The sequence below is a fragment of the Cupressus sempervirens genome, chromosome 1 (genome assembly GCF_028749045.1).
Source record: "Cupressus sempervirens isolate cs-2001-9-10 chromosome 1, ASM2874904v1, whole genome shotgun sequence".
In the NCBI taxonomy this organism is placed as follows: Eukaryota; Viridiplantae; Streptophyta; class Pinopsida; order Cupressales; family Cupressaceae; genus Cupressus; species Cupressus sempervirens.
Genome location: NC_143118.1, coordinates 847,572,205 through 847,593,320, shown reverse-complemented (window position 1 = coordinate 847,593,320; position 21,116 = coordinate 847,572,205). Strand labels below are relative to the sequence as shown.

General features: G+C 33.7%; 1 protein-coding gene and 1 pseudogene across 1 annotated transcript; one reads left to right on the top strand and one right to left on the bottom strand.

The window, feature by feature from the left end:
• Positions 1-505: 505 nt before the first annotated feature.
• LOC149580502 (mitogen-activated protein kinase kinase kinase 20-like) lies at positions 506-1,954 on the top strand. Its single transcript, XM_089804761.1, has one exon. It carries the CDS (start codon positions 506-508, stop codon positions 1,952-1,954), a length of 1,449 nt encoding a protein of 482 aa, XP_089660887.1.
• Positions 1,955-11,483: 9,529 nt separating this feature from the next.
• On the bottom strand, positions 11,484-17,296 carry LOC149580501 (brassinosteroid-responsive RING protein 1-like; annotated as a pseudogene).
• Between the last annotated feature and the right edge of the window lie 3,820 nt (positions 17,297-21,116).

Genomic DNA, 21,116 nt, shown 5'->3' with positions numbered 1-21,116 from the left:
AAAAATTGCAAAATTTATTTTCACATACAAAAACATCTTCTAAAATATTTATACTGGAGCTTTTAAGACAAAATGCACAGCCTTAAACTTTTTTGATTTTCATTATTTAAAATCTGAATTGAAGAATATTGTCGAGTCAAAATAAATGTTAGATAAAACAAAAACTAAATCTAATTGAAAAAAGAGCAAGAATCAGAGCAAAATTTTATTTCTTGGAGAAGGATATATTAAATTCCACATCCCAAATATTCTGTGTCTGCTTTGAAAGCTACGGAGCAGAAGAGGACGGGGGGAATCCACAGAAGAAAATGTTTTTGAATGCAAGCTTAATCTAAGCGAGATATTCTGTAGCCATTTGAGTCGGGACGAAACATCGGATTGTAAGAAGAGGCGCTGAAGAGCATCAACATTCAACGCAGGTCAAAATAATTTACGAGAGCATAATTGCGGCCATATATATACTGGGACTTTGGTATGAAATGGATAGTGCTGTGTAAAGGTGAGAATGGAGAAGCAAATGAAGACAGGGGAAGAATGGGTTCGCGGTGGGATCATAGGAGCCGGGGCCTTTGGGACAGTCAGCCTTGGCATCAGAAAGTCCAATGCACAACTCTTTGCTGTCAAGTCCACCTCCACTTCCATTTCATCTCTGGAGAATGAGTACAACATTCTCCACTCTCTGGACTCTCCACATGTTGTGCACTGCCTGGGCAAGGAGTACACCATGGAGAATCGTGAGAGTGTTTATAACTTGTTCATGGAGTACATGCCAGGTGGCAGCATTTGGGATCTCTTGACCAAGTTTGGAGGACAACTGGACGAGTCAGTAATAAGATGCTACACCAGAGGCATCCTACTTGGCATTCAGTACCTCCAGAGACAGGGGATTGTTCACTGTGACATCAAAGGGAAAAACATTCTTGTGGGCTCCAATGGTGTGAAACTTGCTGATCTTGGTTCTGCCAAGAGAATTGGGGATAATTTGGAGGAGGCAGAGCATTTGAGGGGTACTCCACTGTGGATGGCTCCTGAGGTTGTGAAGCAGGTGGACCAGGGGCCTGCTTCTGATATCTGGTCTCTTGGCTGCACTCTCATTGAGATGAGCACTGGAAAACCTCCATGGGGCACCAATTTGCATCCCCTGGCTGCCATGTACAGGATTGGCTTTGGAGAAGAGCTTCCTGAGATGCCTCGACATCTCTCAACTGAAGGGAAGGACTTTTTGGAGAAATGCTTAAGAAGAGATCCCAAACAGAGGTGGAGCTGTGACCAGTTGTTGGCCCATCCTTTCCTTAGTCAGGAAGGTACCCCTGTTCTCAACGAAAGCCCAATCAGGGGACCTCAATCTCTGCTCAGCAGCCCTTTGGATTCAGAATTCTCTGAATCTTGCTCTTCTACTGGTTATTCTGATTCTCCCATCTTGGCATTGCCTTGTAATGTTTCAAGCACTAGGGAGTCGAATGAAGGGGCATGTGATGGAGATGAAAGCATGCCTAGCAAGAAGAGTCCTTCTCCCAGAGATCGGATTTTGAAATTGGCAGGAGGAGGAGAATTCAGGGGAGTTGGAGGGGAAGGTAATAATTGGTTTGCAGATCCACTCCCTGATCAGTGGATTGTAGTAAGGTCCCCTGAGCAATTGAAGCCCTTCAACTCAGCTGAACCTTTTCAGATGCTCTTTTCCAAGGAGGTTCCTTCTACGGAGGCCGAAGCTGAATGTACTTCAATTCCAGAATCTTATGATTGCGCCACAGAGACCTTAAGTTCAGAATCAGAGACTGATCAGTCATTTTATAGCAGAAAGGTTAATCAAATTGAGTATGCAATGTGTAAAGTCAAGCATGTTAATTGCTTGCTAATGGATAACTACGAAAGTATGGATATTAGTGACTCTGGATCTTGTAACACACACACATTCATATTTGACTCTATGGACGTTTTCCAGCCAAATGTTTAGAAACAGTGAAATTGCTCCAAATTCCTTGTACTGTAGCATTACAATTGTACTGATACTCATGCCGTTGAAGTGCTGTCCGCATTGCAATGACAAAATGTATAAATCTAATTCTAATTGTTTTGAAACAATGAACCCGACAAACTTTAATTGGCCATCAATGAGTCTACAGAATTCTTCCGGGATATAATTCTGAGTTCGTAATGAAATAGTTTATCTGCACTTTACATAACTCATTTATGGTTCAAAATGCCGACAAACGCAGAGAACAATCAATTCATGGCGTGAGGTGATTGCTGCAAATGCAATTGAATGCAAAGCCAACTTCGGCGACCTTGGCCATGCTTCTTTTCGCGTGGCAATTGAAGCTAAATAGATTTGGACATCTGTCTCAGGGATGGAGAAGTTCTATCAAATCTTATAGTTGTAAATGCTGCACAAAAAAAAATGTCTGATGTGATATGTCATCTCATGAAATGGCTTTAGAAACTTTAATCGCATATTTATTCGACAGAATTCAAACTCATGTTTTGTTACATTGTCGGATCTTGATGTGGCTGTGATAGTCAAATAAGAGATTAATGTGGCTGTTACGACCATGTTGGAGTCGACAAGATTTGTCGATCCTTTTAAAAAATCTTAATTTACATTCACAATGATGGTCAAAAAGGATTTCAAAACTTGTTGGGAAACTACATTATGAACATAATGCATGTGTCGATAGTATGATTGGTCAAAATGTTTCTTTTTGTTATTTGGGCTAAAACTAACGATTGCAAATGATATATGTAGAGTTTGATGGAGTTGTCCATCTTGAAGAAAAAACATGGATGGCCATTAAAAACAATATGACCCATGCATATAATTACATGTTATCAGTTCTCGGAGCAAAACGGTAGTAAGTGCAGAGTAAAAAATATTTTTCACGATAAGAAAAACAATCTTATTATTAGTTCCTGCCAAGGCAGGATACTATAGCATTCATTGAAATGCAACTGTTCCATTTAATTGTCCAATGAGATTTGAGTATTTTTTGACAACTTTTTAGATTTCTAAAGTTTTAATATATATTGAAGTTTTTAGAATTATAGAGAAAACATTTATCTTCAATATGATTGGCTGCTTTTTGCTACAGTAGTGTCTTTGGCTCACTTAAGAACTTTATACACTCCAATGTGAAAAAAAAGAGAGTAATAAATAAAGTTGAAAAAGCACCATAAATATCTTGTACTTATTCTAAAGACAATAATAAATGAATTTTTAAATGTATCATAAATATTTTGTACTCATTTGAGAACAATAACAATCTTGAAATTTTTTTATTTTTTATTTTTTACATTCTACAATATTGTTGAAGTATTTTTATTTCAATTTAAAACAAAATTGGCACATAATGACAAAAATTGTACCACAAGATAGATCAATGTAATTATCCAAACAAAATAAATCTACCTCTACATTATTTTTCAAAAACTATTATTTGTCTTGCTCATCATTAATTGCTTAATACAAAATAGACATTCTCTTGGTCACGTATGATTTAAATGTATTTCTATATTTTTCTTTTACCACAACAAAATCAATATACATTATGTATCAATGACATTTCATTTTTTAAATTTTGTATTAGCTTATTAGTCAATGTTGTATTTGCATATACAAGTATAATACAATTTATTTTTTAACTCAAATTTTTTTACGAACTAATTGTATGACTAATGCAATAACAAATTATACACCGGCAGGAACTAGACGCTATGCGTCCTTGTTAAAGTCTTAATTTTAAGTAATAGGTATCAATGACATTTGTAAAAAGCTTGTAACTTATTAAAACTACAATATGCTTTTCTGTGATACAATATAAATATTGAAATATAAATACATTCTTGTAGAAAACAAAAATTACTATTTATATTTATATTGTCAATAACTTTTTCAAATAAAAGTATTGGAATAATGCATAAGCCATATAGAAACACCTACTTAAAATCCTCTATCATCCTATGTTATGAATTAGCTATAGAAATATCAATTTATAATCAAATTAATGGTATATAGCCTAATACTAATTTTGCTAACTACTATATCTATTATATAATTATTCACATGTACTTCAACTAGTTATAATACATGAAATATGATAATTCTCTCTTTTTCGAACCTACTAAGCAAGTATATGTAAGAGCGTGCACCTATACTACATGTAAGAGTGCATCTACGCTAAATCCGTGTTGGACAACAAAATGAAATTGATCTATCATAAAATGATATACTCATTTCAGATTATATTTAAATATAATATTTTTCTCATTATTAAATTTGGAAATTGTCATTATGTTCCAAATGGTAGAATTGACTATCTCTATGGAGATTGATTAATATTTGAAAAAAAATCAACAAATTGATTCATCGTGTAAATGTTTTGGTCTACCATAAATCGTACTACTCAATACATGTTTATGATCTCAAGAGTAGACTATTTTTTGGAGTTATTACACTCTGAAGCAACATTTGGTTAACCTAGCGCAACATTGTAAAATCTTATAGCAGTCGATTATAACTAAAATCTAAGCACATTAAAAGTCTATTCACAATGAACAAGTGAGGTTCTGACAGTTCTAGGTTTCACTTTATACACTTATTCGATTGAAGAAAGACTATAATATTCAAAGGTATAGAAATAGAGGCTATCTTCAAACAATTATAGATGAAGAAAAAATTAAACTTGGAAAAAATAAGGTAGCTTTTACTATTTAACACTTTTAATCTATATATTAATCATCAATATATGATGTTTACCATGTCATAAATTTTATTACTTCTATATTTTCCATGACCCAAATCTAAAACATTATCCAACTTTGATTAACAAGTTTGCAAGCTTTTCCACAGATGAATAACCACATATTAATAAAGTTTAGAATTGCAACATATTGTGCATAACATTGCGATATCTAAATGGAAGGAGAATAAGAGTGTGGAACTGAGAAATGTAAATGAGTATTTCTCACATTTAAACACTCTCACATAACAATAAACTTGGTCTCTTAGATTCCCAAATATATACATATGGATTGCCTCTGTAGTAATTTAGACAAATATTCTATGAGATGTGTAGTTATGGATCGTGAGAGCAAATCAACAGTGTGAAACATCAATAGATGATGTACAATTTAGCTTGTGCCTCATTCACCTTGTGTATAGAACGTCTTCTAAAGAAAACCTCCACTTCTTGCTATCACTAGATGAAGATGAACTTTTAGAATAAAAGGTAGCCTTGGGAATTTTTTGGAGGGAAGAAAAATTGCCCTAGTTTGCCACTTCAACTCTTGTCCCTGCCTCACACAATTTAAGCAGAAGAATTCCACTATGTGAACAATTTAGCAGAGAGCAAAGTAGTAAAAGAAAAACTTAAGAAAATATCCGATATATTTAAAAATTTGCAGAAGAAAGACATTGCACCTGACCTCATACTCCATTTCTATTGTAGCCATTCTAAAACTACTTACAATTGATGAATGTTGTCACTTGGGTTCATAAAATCAGAAGTTATAGCCAACACATTGATTGGTATGTGGTAGCATAGTAATCTTCTGCAACAAAGAAATAGACAACACAAACAACCAGTTGTCAAAGCATAGTCTAGACACGACAGAGTGTTTGAGAATTTTTTTTAAATATTTAGATGGAAAAAGAAAAAGAAAATTGGGAAAAATGCCAGTAACCAATAAGAAAGAAATAAGGAACATTTAATTTTAACATTAATTTAATTCCAAAATTTCTACAAAACTATAGAATTTGACAAGATTTTTGCATGTGACACTATTTCCAAATGCAAACTAACGCGTTACAAACTATTGTAAACTATAGTCTCTTGCCACTGGACTAATAAGATGAACTCAATATTCTAAGAATGAACAACAATTTAATAATTTTAAATTGACACATGAAATAATTAATTCTACTCAAAATACACTATTTTAAAACGATAAAAAGAGGAAAAACACAAACAACGGCTACCTCCCCATATATTTTAAATTTATTTTACGGTTTAGACTGCGGTCACGTCAATCATAACAAACAGATATTGTTTGTTTACTATATTACATGTCAATTGAAGACCTACACGAACTTGACTCCTCACCTTTGCATAGACCACCAGTGGTTGTACCGAATTTTGGATTATGCAAACTAAACACCCACTCACTCGACCGGTCCTGCCCCCACGATAAGCTGCCGACGACGACCATGTGTAGATGATCCATTATTTTTGTCGTTTGGTCCATATGAACATAATGACAACTCTATCAGATTTTGTTTTTCAGACTCGTAAACATAATTTTTGTTGACCTTTTAAATAGCCCAAAAATGATAAAAGAATATAGCGGTTAAAAGGAACATTTGGCTCCTCCTTTTTGGCAAAAGAGTCTAAATTGCTAGAATTTACTAGCACACTATATGTAAACATTCTCTTTGTAAACCTACAACGTGACCGTCGCCAAGGATTGTGACAGCCCTTTCCATCCTACATTTCTTTTTATAAACAGTAAGTTGTCTACCGGTCGCTTATCTTAAATGGTTTTGCTTAATCACGATGAACACATTTTATAAAATAATTCTTAAATTAAACAATAGAAGACACCGGAAATCTCAACAAAAAGATCTTTTGATAGTTTATAGAAATAAAATTTCAGTTGGATGTCGTGGTTTCTTTCATTTTCCACCTTTGCGTCCTGGATTTAGATAAAGTTTTTTATAGGCCGAGATTCCTTAACGTCTAGTGCATTAACTCCCATTTCCAACCAATAGATGCTCCTTATCCAAAATCTGACCCAGATTAACTACAATCTCAAAACTTATCCAATTCGACTACAAGCAGATTTTGGCATCTTCTTCCTTTGCATAAGGTAAATTCGTTCGTGGAATATCTCCTAACGAATTCTTAGATTCCCCGGTAGGTTTTTTATCCCACGTGTACACGTAAGAGAGGAGCCAAGGCCAATGAGTTTAAAAGAGAAGAAATAGACGAGTATAGGAATGGGCCATAACTTTCGAATGACGAATCTACATGTGTCAATTCATTCAGTCCTCAAATAGCTATATTCAGGGAAACGGACAAACGGGAAATTCTCCGTAATCAAACTGATCGCCGTTTGCATCAAAAATGGGAAGGCTGCACGTGGAAGCAAGTACGAAAGTGTGTCGTGAAGAGAACATGCAAGTTCCGTGCCGGCACTTCCATGGGAAAATTCTGATTGTAGAAAGACATTTTGTAGTGGACGTTGCTTCTACTTGTTAGTCCCTGCTTATATAATGTTTTTGTTCTTCCTCTCGGGTTAATTTGTACAATCCAAAAGAAATACCAAGTTCTAAAGTTCAACAAACTTTATATTTTTTAATCTTTTTCTAATTGGTCTGTTGCATTTTTGGTGGAGTTTATTTTATTTTTCCACTTCAAAAAATATAATATTTTCTAACGTGCATTAATGAATTCATTAATTACAACTCTATTTTTTCCATATTTGTGACAAGTTCATTATTAATTACAACTTTATTTTTTGCATATTTGTCACAAGTTCATTAGATTTATAAAATAATTACAACTTTATCTTTTACATATTTGTCACAAGTTCATTAGATTTTAAAAAAAAGTCATGTTTTTATCTTCCGCAACATAAATAATGTCTTATCAATATTAATATAACAATTTTTATTTTTCAAAATAGTTTTTTAAAATGTTAATATATTTTAAATTATTTTTAAAATTGGTTTTATATAAATCAATAATTATTAAATTTAATTTTTTATTAAAATATATTATTGCTATTAAGAGTTGTATTGCTTTATATATATAGACTTTAGTATATATTAATTAAAAAAATTTAAAACAATTAATTTCTAAATTTAACTTATGTAATAAAAATCTAAATTTTTAAAATTTCTTGGTTAAAAATCTATTAATTCAAATTTCGCGATTTTACAATGCATTACATTAAGTTGTATATTTTTAGACAATGGCTAGTCGCCACATTATTCTATAAAATTAAAATTAAAAATATTAATTAAAAATCTAAATTAAATTTGCTAAAATTTATAACTTCTATTTTCAAAACTATAATTTTAAATATTATGTCTAATTTGTTTCCCTAGAAGGCAAGGACTCCAACTCTCAAAGAGCTCTTGTTGGAGGTCAATTCACATCGAGGATGGAGAGGCAAACATTAACTTTATCTAGAAATTAAGTATGCATCTTATTGCTATTAAGAGTTGTATTGCTTTATATATATAGACTTTAGTATATATTAATTAAAAAAATTTAAAACAATTAATTTCTAAATTTAACTTATGTAATAAAAATCTAAATTTTAAAAATTTCTTGGTTAAAAATCTATTAATTCAAATCTCGCGATTTTACAATGCATTACATTAAGTTGTATATTTTTAGACAATGGCTAGTCGCCACATTATTCTATAAAATTAAAATTAAAATTATTAATTAAAAATCTAAATTAAATTTGCTAAAATTTATAACTTCTATTTTCAAAATTATAATTTTAAATATTATGTCTAATTTGTTTCCCTAGAGGCAAGGACTCCAACTCTCAAAGAGCTCTTGTTGGAGGTCAATTCACATCGAGGATGGAGAGGCAAACATTAACTTTATCTAGAAATTAAGTATGCATCCAATTCAATGGCAAAAATTATGCACCCAATTCTGATTGTTTATGTGAGATAATTCCCACTAACTTCAGTTACATTAATATTTTCCATAAGCTTAATATTTACCCATCGCAGGTAACATTACAGAACTACAATATTGATTCATATTTTCAATTTTAAGGAACTTAATTCATAAGTCATAAAAAATGAACAAAATCACGAAACATTAATATTGATCTTGTACATGCAAACTAGTATACTTATAATTTTGAAATAAAAGTGAAGAGGGATCTTGATTGTATCACATAATGGCTCGTTCCTTGCATTTCAAACTAAGTTCCCTTCAAATATACTAGCACTTATACCTGTGAGAGATTCAAGGGATAAGTCGATAGCGTAATTTTAGAAAACTATCATTGTATGAAATTGCATAGTATAATAAAGGGTTAAACCTTATTTTCTTGATGATAAATAATATTATTTTTGAAGAAAATATGTTTTTTAGTGTGGTCCAATAATGCATAACAACAATGGTATTTTAGAAGCAAAAGAGTAGTATATAATAAAATGGAAAAAAATTATTTGAAGAATGCACAATGTTTGATACAAATGTTTACCAAGAAATATATCTGTAGACCTAAATAGTAATTATAATATAATTATAAACTATCATTTGAAACATGCATGATACTTGATAGAAGCATTATTTTTAAGTAATAGTAAGTGTGCCAAATTTGACAATACAATGTATTTGTATAGGTATTACTTGTAGGATATCCCATATTACATTTATATATCATCTATATGACAAGTCAATCTGAGTTTTGTCATCTCTTTGCTGCATATAGTGAACTAAAAGAGAAGTAGTCAAAAACGTCATCAAACAAATCTAGTTCTTGGATAAGGTAATGTTTTAAAAAAAAAGGAAAAGTGTATAGAAGGGTGGAAGTGATTACGAAAAAGTACCTTGTTAAAGTGAGAGCAAGGACAATTGAGCTTCTTCTTTCTTTCTAATAATATTGTAGGAGTTTTTTTTCATTTTGCAAAAGCATTCAAATGAGAAGATAGGTTCAATTCGAAGGCCTTGTAGGGATTCGACCCTTGATATGGTTGTAAAGATGAGGTCTTGTCTCTTAGTTTTACCTATATCAATTGTGGCCTGTTCTAAAGTTAGGCCTTGTGATTTGTGTATAGTGATAGCCCAGGTAGTGGTTAGTGGTAGTTGGGCACGGTTGCCTCGGGTAATTGGATGGATTCGTATGATTTTTTGGTTGTTGATATCCCATGGAGGCCCATTGTATCTATCAAATGTGACAGTAACATATGTTGGCAACTGAGGAGGCTTAGAGGATGGAGCATATACAATGTCCTTAACTACACCAAGGGATCCATTGACAAGGCCACCTTGTATCCATAAGTTCGCGGTAAACATGACACATTGGAATTTACATATGAGTACTTCTTGTGAGAGTTGGTCATTTGTATATGTTTCAACATTATTACGTTGAGTATTCATAGCTACATAGAGTGCAATATGTGCATTTAGTTGTTTGAGTTTTTGTTTATTATGTATATCAACTTGTTCATTTGTGGTAAACAAATGTATTGCTTGGTTGAAATATTGTTTGTAATGTTACAACAATGTTAAAATTGAGCCAAATATTTTGAGCTATTGTCTATGTTACATAAATAGGTTTGTCCATAACAAGTGGTAGCTATGCAAAATCACCAATTAGAATTATAGATAGTCCCCCAAAAGAAAACCCATAAGTCTTTCTGCCAGAGATATTAGAAAGTACTCGCAATTGCCTGCACAAAAAAGGTTCCCTGCTAAATTAGAGATTCATCGCCCATATAAGCAGAGCACAACATATAAAGCAAACAAACAACATAAACGAAAATCTCCTCCACAAAAGTAACAGACTCCTTTGCTTTCTTCTAAAAAAGATCTAATTTTATGTTGCTATACCAACTTGCAAAATACAAATATCCCATATGCATGAAGACAAAATAAACCATCAAATTATGTATAGAATTCAACGCCCGCAACATTCCATTACCTAAGCTTCTAACGAGATACCATTAGACATCTGTTTAGACATTCATGCTGACCCAAAAGTTCTAAAAAACAACAGTTTCATGTTAGAAATAATTTGAAATGTAATAAGATTCTAAAATCAATTGGGTAGGGTATCAATGGAATCATATCACATGTACCGTTCACAAATATGTGTCAGGTAAGTAAGACTTGTTTGAAATAAAACCATGTAGTCCTTTGTGTTCTGTTTCAATGCGATGAGATCATGCAATTACTTGTGACGGTTTACAAATTATGGTCTCCACAGAACTAGCTGTCAACTATAGCTAAACAAACTATTGAAAAAATTGTTACCCCAATTTCTTAACCACACAATTTAAAGAGCAAGCCACTATAGAGTAGAAAACTTACAAGAAATATGAGATGCCGAATCTTCATTTAGAGTTGGTTTGTCAAAATTTATGTCCGACCATCGAGGCCATTTTAAGAACTGCAAAGGAGATGAAAAATATAGTAAGTATTTGAAATCAAATGGGTTACATACAGATTAAGATTTAGATGTTTTTTTTCCTTTTAACGTTGTTAATCTTACAATCATAATTATCTATTTATTAAGATCTATTTTATTTCGAAAACCAATGCGATTTTGTATTTAAGATTCAATTCACACAAACCCACCTCAGAAAATCCCGGTTTGAAAAAACTCTAAGCATCATGAAAATACTAGTTGGTGATAAAAAGCTACAGGCATATGAACACTGCATGTCATCTGAATTGAAACGAAGATAAAGTTCTGCAACACAGAAATGGCTACCAGTCAAAACTAACAATACATTCACCAATTTCCCCTCCAATGATTTCATTTACATGTGTAATTTCCCCGCCAATACAATAATATATTAGTATTACATATGCTCAGTGCTAAATATATGTAAAATAAAGGTATTCCGACCTCAATAACTACTACATAATCCTCTATGGTACCAAAGCACTGCGTTTGTTCTGAAAGGCAGAGCTTAAAATGGCACCACATTTAACACAACTCTTCATTCCTCGACCTAGATGCTATTGCTACATATACATGTGGATTTCATTTTCAACAATAAGAGACAAGCTAAGCTAGCCTGTATTTACAATAAGAATAGCAAAATGGGTAAATTTGTCTGAGGCTAAGCTGATATTATTAAGTGTATCCTATCCTATTTGGGTTGTATGCTGTGATTGGAATACCATATCTTCCCCAAATAAATACAATAATCGTTCCACCGCCCAAGATCCTTCCGTTTCATCGTTTTCAATTTTTATCGGCATTAGTCAGGTTCGACAAAGAGGGCATGTTTTTTGATCATGATCAAGCCATTTATCCAAGCAATTCTTATGAAAAATTTGGGAGCAATTTGTCAGCTGTGTTATCTGTTCACATTCATCAAACTCATGAAGATTGATGCTGAGATCTTCATTTCAAACTCCAGCTCCACCGCTCCATTTCTACCGTTCTATAAATAATTTCTAAAATACTTCAGTTTAGGAGTAGTTTAAACAAGAAGCATGCTGTACATATGGCATGCATTAGATGATATTTGTGGATGCATTTTAGTTTAGTCTTAGTTACTTCTTCTCCCATCCTTAATCATAGGCATGGAATAATGCTAAAACTACTGTCAGAACTCCTGATCTATATTTTGATCTATGTGTTAGGGATTAGTTTTAACAATTTTTATTTGAATAAATGTATTGGCTGAACAGCAATTTGTTGGTGGAATAATATATCAGTTTTTTTCTCTACAGTAAAACAGAGCCTTCCTTGTTTTGAATATTATCATTTTTTTTTCTTTTGTGTTGCTGTTGTTGTTTGAATCCTACATTTGGTATCAGAGCTGAAGGTGTTTGGAAGACAGCAGCATGGCAAACAATTTGCAAATCCCAGAGTTTGATGGAGTTGATTACCAATATTGGTCAATCAAGATGAAGACTTTTTTGATTGGGAAAGATTTTTGGGAGATCGTTGAATCCGGATATGAAGAGCCTGCAGATTGGAATACTCTCCAACCTAATGACAGGAGATTGAAGAAAGAAGTTGAGAAGAAGAATGCAATGGCATTGTTTCACATTCAGATGGCTCTTGATAAGAGCTTGTTTCCTCGAATTGCTGATGCACAGATAGCAAAAGAGGCCTGGAAGACTCTAAAAGATGCTTACCATGGCAATGATCAGATCAAGGTTGTGAAGCTACAAACCTTGAAAAGAGAATATGAGAACTTGAAGATGAAGGAGACAGAGAGTGTGGGAGATTTTTGTGTGAGAGTGAAAGATGTGACTCATAAAATGGGCACTTTGGGTGAATCTATTGCTCAAGAGCAAATAATACAAAAGGTATTGAGATCTCTAACCCCAAGATGGAATATTGTAGTAATTTTCGTAGAAGAAAGCAAAAATTTAGCTACCATGGAGTATGATGAATTGGTTGGATCTCTTATATCACATGAGGATAGAATGAGGGACACATCTATCAGTGTTAATGAGAAGGCTTTTGCTTCCCAATTGCAAATTTCAAAGAACGATGGTGCTAGCAGCAGTAGTAACAACAACAAAGGCTCAGGAAGGGACCAAAATCAGAAATTTTTCAAGAGGATCTAAAGGAAGAGGAGGTGCTCAAGGAGGTAGAGGTAGAGGCAGATTTGATAAAAGGAACATCCAATGCTATCATTGCAATAAGTATGGACATTTTGAGAGAGAGTGTAGAATGAAATCAGGTAACAATAGTGCAAATTATGCCCAACAAGATGAGGATCCTTCCTCGAGTAATTTATTTTTGTGTTATGGGAAAGGTGAAAGTACTGTGAATGATGTTTGGTATTTGGATTCTGGATGCTCTAACCATATGTCTGGTAACAGAGAAATATTTTCAAAGCTTGATGATAGTTACAGATCCAATATTACCCTTGGTAATAACAATACTGTGGATGTTGCGGCCAAAGGAGCCATGGATGTTCAGACAAAGGAAGATATGAAAAGTGTTCAAGATATTTATTATACTCCCAAGTTAAAGCATAATTTATTGAGTGTTGGGCAGCTATGTGAGAAGAATTATAGAGTGGTATTTGAGAACATGCACTGTACTATCTATGATAAGAATCAAAAAAATAAAGTGATTACAGTTGTTCCTATGACAAAGAATAGGATGTTTCCTTTGAAGTTTGGTCAAAATGATAATCAGCTTGTCAATATGGCTTATGAGGATAAAAGTTGGTTGTGGCATCTCAGGTATGGCCATTTAAATTTCAATAGTTTGAAGAATCTAACATCAAATGCATTAGTTCTTGGATTACCTAAGGTTGAAGAGCATAAACAAATTTGTGAAGGGTGTGCAAAAGGGAAACATTCAAGGGAATCATTTCCAAAAGGCAATGCATGGCGGGCCCAATACCCACTTCAACTTATTCATTTAGATATTTGTGGTCCAATGCAAACACAAAGTTTGGGTAAGTCGTCATATTTCATTACTTTTATTGATGATTACTCATGCATGTGTTGGGTATATTTTTTGAAGACTAAAGATGAAGCCTTTGATACATTCAAGAAGTTTAAAGCTCGTGTAGAGAATGAGAAAGGGAACACAATAAGATGTTTGAGAACAAATCGAGGAGGAGAATTTTGCTCAAACAATTTTCAGAATTTTTGTGAGATGAATGGCATCAAAAGACAACTCACAACTGCATACACACCCCAACAGAATGGAGTGGCTGAAAGGAAGAATCGTACAGTGGTAGAAATGGCAAGGAGCATGTTACAAACCAAGGGTTTGAACAATTCTTATTGGGCTGATTCAGTTGCTACAGCCGTATATATTCTCAACAAGAGTCCTACAAGTGCCCTCCACAAGATGACTCCATATGAAGCATGGTATGAGAAAAAGCCTAATGTAAATCATTTTAAAGTTTTTGGTTGTTTGGCTTATGTTCACATCCCTTATCAGAATAGGCAAAAGCTAGATGCTAAAAGTGAATCATGTATTTTTGTGGGCTATAGTGAAGAAAGCAAAGCTTATAGATTATTCAATCCTATTACTAATAAGATTGTTGTTTCAAGAGATGTGATTTTTGATGAAGGGGGAGTTTATGGTCATCAAAAACAACATGTTGGAAAGCCAAAATCAGTTTTGGATGATGATGATATTGCTGATAATGATAATGAGCAGCCAGCTAATGGTTCTATTTCAAGATCACCAAACCCACCAAGAAACCCCTCACCAATACCAAGAGCAAGTCCATCCTCTAGTCCTCCAAGGAAGGTAAGAAGATTGAGTGATATTTATGAGAGGTGTCAAAATCAAGCACATGAAGAAGATCCAGTAGGTGAGACAGTAAATTTTGCATTACTTGCTAAAGCTGATTTTGAGCCATCATGTTTTGAAGATGCATGTGCTAATGAGGTTTGGATGCAAGCAATGAATGAAGAGATGGATTCCATTGATAGGAATGAAACATGAGAGCTTGTAGATCTTCCACATAAGAAGAAGAAGATTGGCACAAAATGGGTCTATAAGACCAAGTATAATAGTGATGGGAGTGTTGAAAGACGCAAGGCAAGATTGGTTGCTAAAGGTTTCACTCAAAGGTATGGCATTGATTATGAAGAAACTTTTGCACCAGTAGCAAGACAAGAAACTATTAGGATGCTAATCTCTCTTGCAGCTCAAAAGGAATGGAGTATTCATCACATGGATGTGAAAAGTGCTTTCTTGAATGGGTACTTAGAAGAAGAGGTATATGTGGGACAGCCACAAGGTTTTGAGATTCAAGGCAAAGAAGATTATGTCTACAAGTTGAAGAAGGCTTTGTATGGCCTCAAGCAAGCACCACGTGCATGGTATGCAAGAATTGATGGATATTTTCAGCAGAATGGCTTTCAAAGAAGTAAGAGTGAACCTACCCTTTACTACAAACAAGAAGGTAATGATATTCTCATTGTGAGTTTGTATGTTGATGATTTGTTATATATGGGTAGTAGTTCAAAGATGAAAGATGAATTTAAATTTGCTATGATGAATGAGTTTGAGATGAAATATTTAGGTCTCATGAAGTACTTTCTTGGCATGGAGGTTTATCAAGGTAAAGATGAAATTTTTATTTGTCAAGAAAAATATGCAAAAGATATGTTGAAAAATTTGATATGGCTGATTGTAAACCTCTTTCCACTCCAATTGCTCATGGAGTTACATTATGTAGAGATGATAGTGCTAAAATTGTTGATGAAACATTATACAGGAGCATTGTGTGGAGTTTGATGTTTTTAACTCACACAAGGCCTGATATTGCTTATTCAGTTTCATTGGTTTCAAGGTATATGACAAATCCATCAAAGGAACATATGAAGGCAGCCAAGAGAATTTTGAGGTATGTGAAAAGCACGGTAGATTTTGGCATTCACTATTCTTCTATTAAGTTTGAGCTTGTTGGCTTTAGTGATTCAGATTGGGGAGGTTGTTTGGATGACCGAAAATCTACATCTGGTAATTGTTTTTCTTTGGGTTCTGGTTTAATTACATGGAGTTCAAAGAAGCAAAGTATGGTTGCTCTTTCTTCTACAGAAGCGGATTATGTTGCGGTCACTTCAGCTGGCACACAAGCTTTATGGCTTAGAAAGCTTCTTGAAGAAATTGGAGAGATACAGGTTCAGCCTACTGTGATTTTTGTGACAACATAAGTGCCATTAAATTGGCCAAGAATCTGGTTCATCACAGTAGGACCAAACACTTTGATCTTAAACAACATTTTATCAGAGATTTGGTACAAAATAAAGTGGTTGAGTTGAAGTACATCAGCACAAAGGAGCAAATTGCAGACATCTTCACAAAGGCAGTTACAAAAGATCAGTTTTTGGTACTCAGAGATCAGATTGTGAGTCCTCTCAGCATCAAGGGGGAGTATGAAGATTAATGCTGATATCTTCATTTCAAACTCTAGCTCCACCGCTCCATTTCCACCGTTCTATAAATAATTTCTAGAATACTTTAGTTTAGGAGTAGTTTAAACAAGAAGTATGCTGTACATATGGCATGCATTAGATGATATTTTTGGATGCATTTTAGTTTAGTCTTAGTTACTTCTTCTCTCATCCTTAATCATAGGCATGGAATAATGCTAAAACTACTGTCAGAACTCCTGATCTATATTTTGATCTATGTGTTAGGGATTAGTTTTAACAATTTTTATTTGAATAAATGTATTGGCTGAACAACAATTTGTTGGTGGAATAATATATCAGTTTTTTTCTCTGCAGTAAAACAGAGCCTTCCTTGTTTTGAATATTATCATTTTTTTTTCTTTTGTGTTGCTGCTGTTGTTTGAATCCTACAACTCATTTAGATGGACAGAGCATGATACCTCATCAATTTCAGCAAATCGGTCCATTAAAACCCCGAATGTTACTACAGGAAGGTGCTCTCTTATCATATTTGTGGTAGCAGAGCAAGCAGCGGAGGAACGCTCTATTAGATCTACGAATTCCTGCTCAAGAAACTCCGTTAGTCCAATGAATCCGAGAAGCCAATAGATTCCATTTCTGATAGATGTAAGAAGAAAGACTACATTGAATAGTAGCTTGGAGATGATGAACTCTGATTACCCTGCGAGAAAACCCATCATAGTAGAGGAAGTAGCCTATTGTAGACCAGTTTTGGTTCAGATATATCAATCCCCACTCTCAGTAATGAATTGGGACTATGAAAGAAATATATTATGCAAAATGCTTGGAATTTTGAACCTGTGCTTGGAATTTAAATAAAAACTACGTACATAGCGGAGGGAGGAAGAATGAAAGCAACGCAAAAACCAGATCATCCAGCTAGGTCGAACCGTTATGCCAAGGAAACAGTGTTATGATTCAAATTGAATAGCACTATCATTAAGTTTCGATATAAAAGTGAAATCAGTATTTAAAACAAAGCATTATTGTAGAGGCGGCATTGAGTGGTGTCAAAGACCCCTTCGATTGAGTGGTAGAAACGTATTGTCTTATACGGTGTGGAGAAGATCGAAGATTCAGAAAAGGCCAGGCTAAAGTTCTCGTTCGTGATTCTGCATGCCATCGGTTTGATGCAGAATGCTCTCCTCCGTCGAGAAAGGGAGGAGAATAATCTGAAAGGGGGGCCTCTCCCCATTTATCGGGGGTGGCTGGATAGTGTTGCTGGTAGGTAGGACCCGGCTGAGATTGCATAACTGATTTTGACCTAGTTGAGTATTTATTGCATGAGACAAATGATTTTACGTGAGACAAAATAAAATAAAATAAATTTTTTAGAGCTATTCATTCATAGGAGAAGTTTATCGACTTAATTATGAAAAAAATTTTACTTCTTGCAAACAAATCTTTGTTTCAATTCATTTGTTTAGATTAATAACATGTTAAGAGCAAAATTCCCACCATTAAAGAATCATGTGCTTCTCATAAGCTAATCATTGTGTAAATCTTAAATAAAATGAAATCTTTGTACAATTTTCTACAATGCTTATCTCATACTCAGAAGCAAATTAACAATTGTCCCAAATATGTGATTTTTTTGATATGACATAAAAAGATAGATTGAAATGCTGACCTCAAACTACATATAGCTGATATTTTGAACCCTCATTCATCCAATCATTTTCTCAATATTTGAAAAGATTACTATGGGAAACAGATTTGGCACATCAATTTTATTGATTTATTGATGATTTAGAGTACAAGTCCTATTCATTTTATGCAAGTGCCATCGTAAGGTTGCTTAAGACTATTCAAGGGTCGTCCCTCTAAAATTCTTTTAACAATAGATTACTTTTCTCAAGAAATGTTAATTTATTATTATTATTATCAATTGTTAAACAAATATTTTCTTTAGCTACACCTATCAAAAAAAATCTAACTATAAATAAGAAAAATATTTACAAATTATTTTTATAATTCTTCATTACATTTGGGGTATAAGTAATTTTAATAAATTTAGTTTATTTTCATTTGATTTTTCATTTTAGATTTTCTAATTTTTATTTAAAGTATATATATATATATATATATGTTTTTACTAATAATATAAATCATTATTTATTGTTAATCTTCAAATTAATATGAAAATGCTCTGCTTTGCCTATGATTGAAAATGCCAAATTTCCACAAACCCGCGAAAAAGTTAGGCAAGAAATTCTTGAAAAAAATATGGAAGAGGAAATCAGATGTTTAGGGGAAGCAGTGGCAACCTTCTCCTCTAGCCAATAGCTGAGACAGGTACCATATGAATTCCAAAAATACTCAAGATGCTAGATTCAGAGTGGAAACGACCAAAAAAATTGAGATTTTTAATTCCCTCATAGGAGAACTCCTCTGCAATTAACGGACAAGAGGGACTCATAGTCAGAAGGTTGAATGCATTGGCCTAGAGCCCATCACGAATACTCCTTTCCCTTACACAGAAGCAACCACAACCTCCAACCCACAATCCTTTTTTACAGTTGAGAATTTAGATAATTAGATCCACATCTTCAACCTAACAAAATATGCATGCACGGATTTACATAAACACCCCCTCAATCCATTGGGACAATCGCAGTTGGCAACACCTCAGTTGGGAAAGCCAATACCTCACTCAAAGCTACCTTCAACATATGTCCCTCCACACTGTTGATCCCCAAACAAGTCCCCGAATTCAAACCGTAGTTCTCCTACTGGTGCGAGAAATCATAAGGCCATGATCAAGCCAACAAGGATCTCGATCAAGGAAGTTGAAGAAACATGGAATGAATGCCTTAAGAGAGGAATTTTTGCAATATGGAATGGGTCGTAGAGTGACCTACCTCTATTATCCGATTGGTTGGAGGGAAACTGCGAGGACCAAGTAAGTATTTTCCAATTTTCAAATAGAGTTCTATATTTACAATGTTTAGAAGTATCTATCAAAAGAGAATTTCTCTTAGTTTCGGAATGCTTCTTTAATGGACATTGCATTAAGTTTATAGAATGGTCACAGAATTTTAGTTTAAAAAATGTAGAGTGCATGATTCCGTCTTGGTTTACCTTGACATCTCTCCCTCCAAAGTTATATCAGGTAGAAATTATCAATTTCATTGGATTTGTGGTTGGTGAAGTTAAAGGTATAGATGCATCTATTTTTTACTATAATAATGTGAAGATATTAATTAATGTGAATATTAATCATCCATCAGAATTTAAGAAGGAATTCTCCACTAACAAAGCATCATATGACATCAACTTTCAAACTTATAAAGGGGAAATAGTGGATATACTAAAATATGATGAATTTCATAAAATTAGATCCAAAATTCTTCCTCTCACTTCTGACTTCAGAAGTAAGTTCCCTTGGATGAGAATAGTGAAGAACATGAGAATTCGAGATCTAAATGAACATAATTCTTCTTCTCAAGATCAAAAATTGCACACAGATCAGAAAGAGTCACAATATCCTTTGGAAACAAAAGAGTGCCTACCAGAAAAACGAAGGCTAAAATCAATAATAGTGTCTAAATCCAAAGATGAAAGAGAGATAGATTTGGAGGATAGGTCTACAAAAAAATAGAAAGGAAAGAAGAAAAAGAGAGCTGATAAAAGTGGTAAAGACACAAATAGATCAGAAGATGGAAAATATGGAGCATTACAAAAGCATCAAAAAAATAGTGACAGAGAAGTGCATGATGCAGGAAAGATTGCCTCATCCACTTTAGAAACTATAGATAAGGATACAGAGAATGAAATAGCAGCAGGTACTGGCCATAAACATTCTGAAAAACAAAGTCAAGGAGAGGACTTTGGAAGAATGGGGAATCATCCAAATTTAAATGACATAGAGGATTCTCCAAGATAGAAGTATTTGAATGAGACAACAAGGAATGACAAAATTGTCTCCCTCTTAATCACAAACCCAAAAAGAGATCTGGATCATAACATAGAAGTATTAAGCCCTATTAGAGAGGTAGATATAGGAATAGAGGAATCAAAAGAGCCTCAATATAGGAATATAGAAACATCATAGATACATGATATAGGTGAGTTAGAGAATGACCTACTCTTCTCCTCACCCACAGTTAGATTGGAGAAATTGCCTATAGGATCAGAAACACAAGATTGTGAGCAGCAAACAAGGGATATAATTAATGAGGTAGAGTCATCCATGCCTAGAAAAATAGGATCCAAAGTATCCTCCAAATTTTGGCAGACACCAGAAAACATTATCTCTTCACCCTTCAGTGGTACTCCATTCAGAGATGCAAGATAAGGACAATAGTACAGAAGGCTCCATTGTAAAATAGGTGAAAAATTTTCTAAACAAGGAACTGAAGTCCCCTACAGAGGAAGGCATGCCAAAAGCAGATGAGATGGTCCTAGATCAGCTAGTAGAGGAACTAATTCAAGTTTTCAATTTTGACAACATTAATAATAGTACGGTCTCCCAAAAAGAGAATTTGATACAAAGAATCA

Excerpts from the sequence above, each read along its gene's own strand:
- LOC149580502 (XM_089804761.1), top strand. The coding sequence starts at position 506 with ATGGAGAAGCAAATGAAGACAGGGGAAGAATGGGTTCGCGGTGGGATC.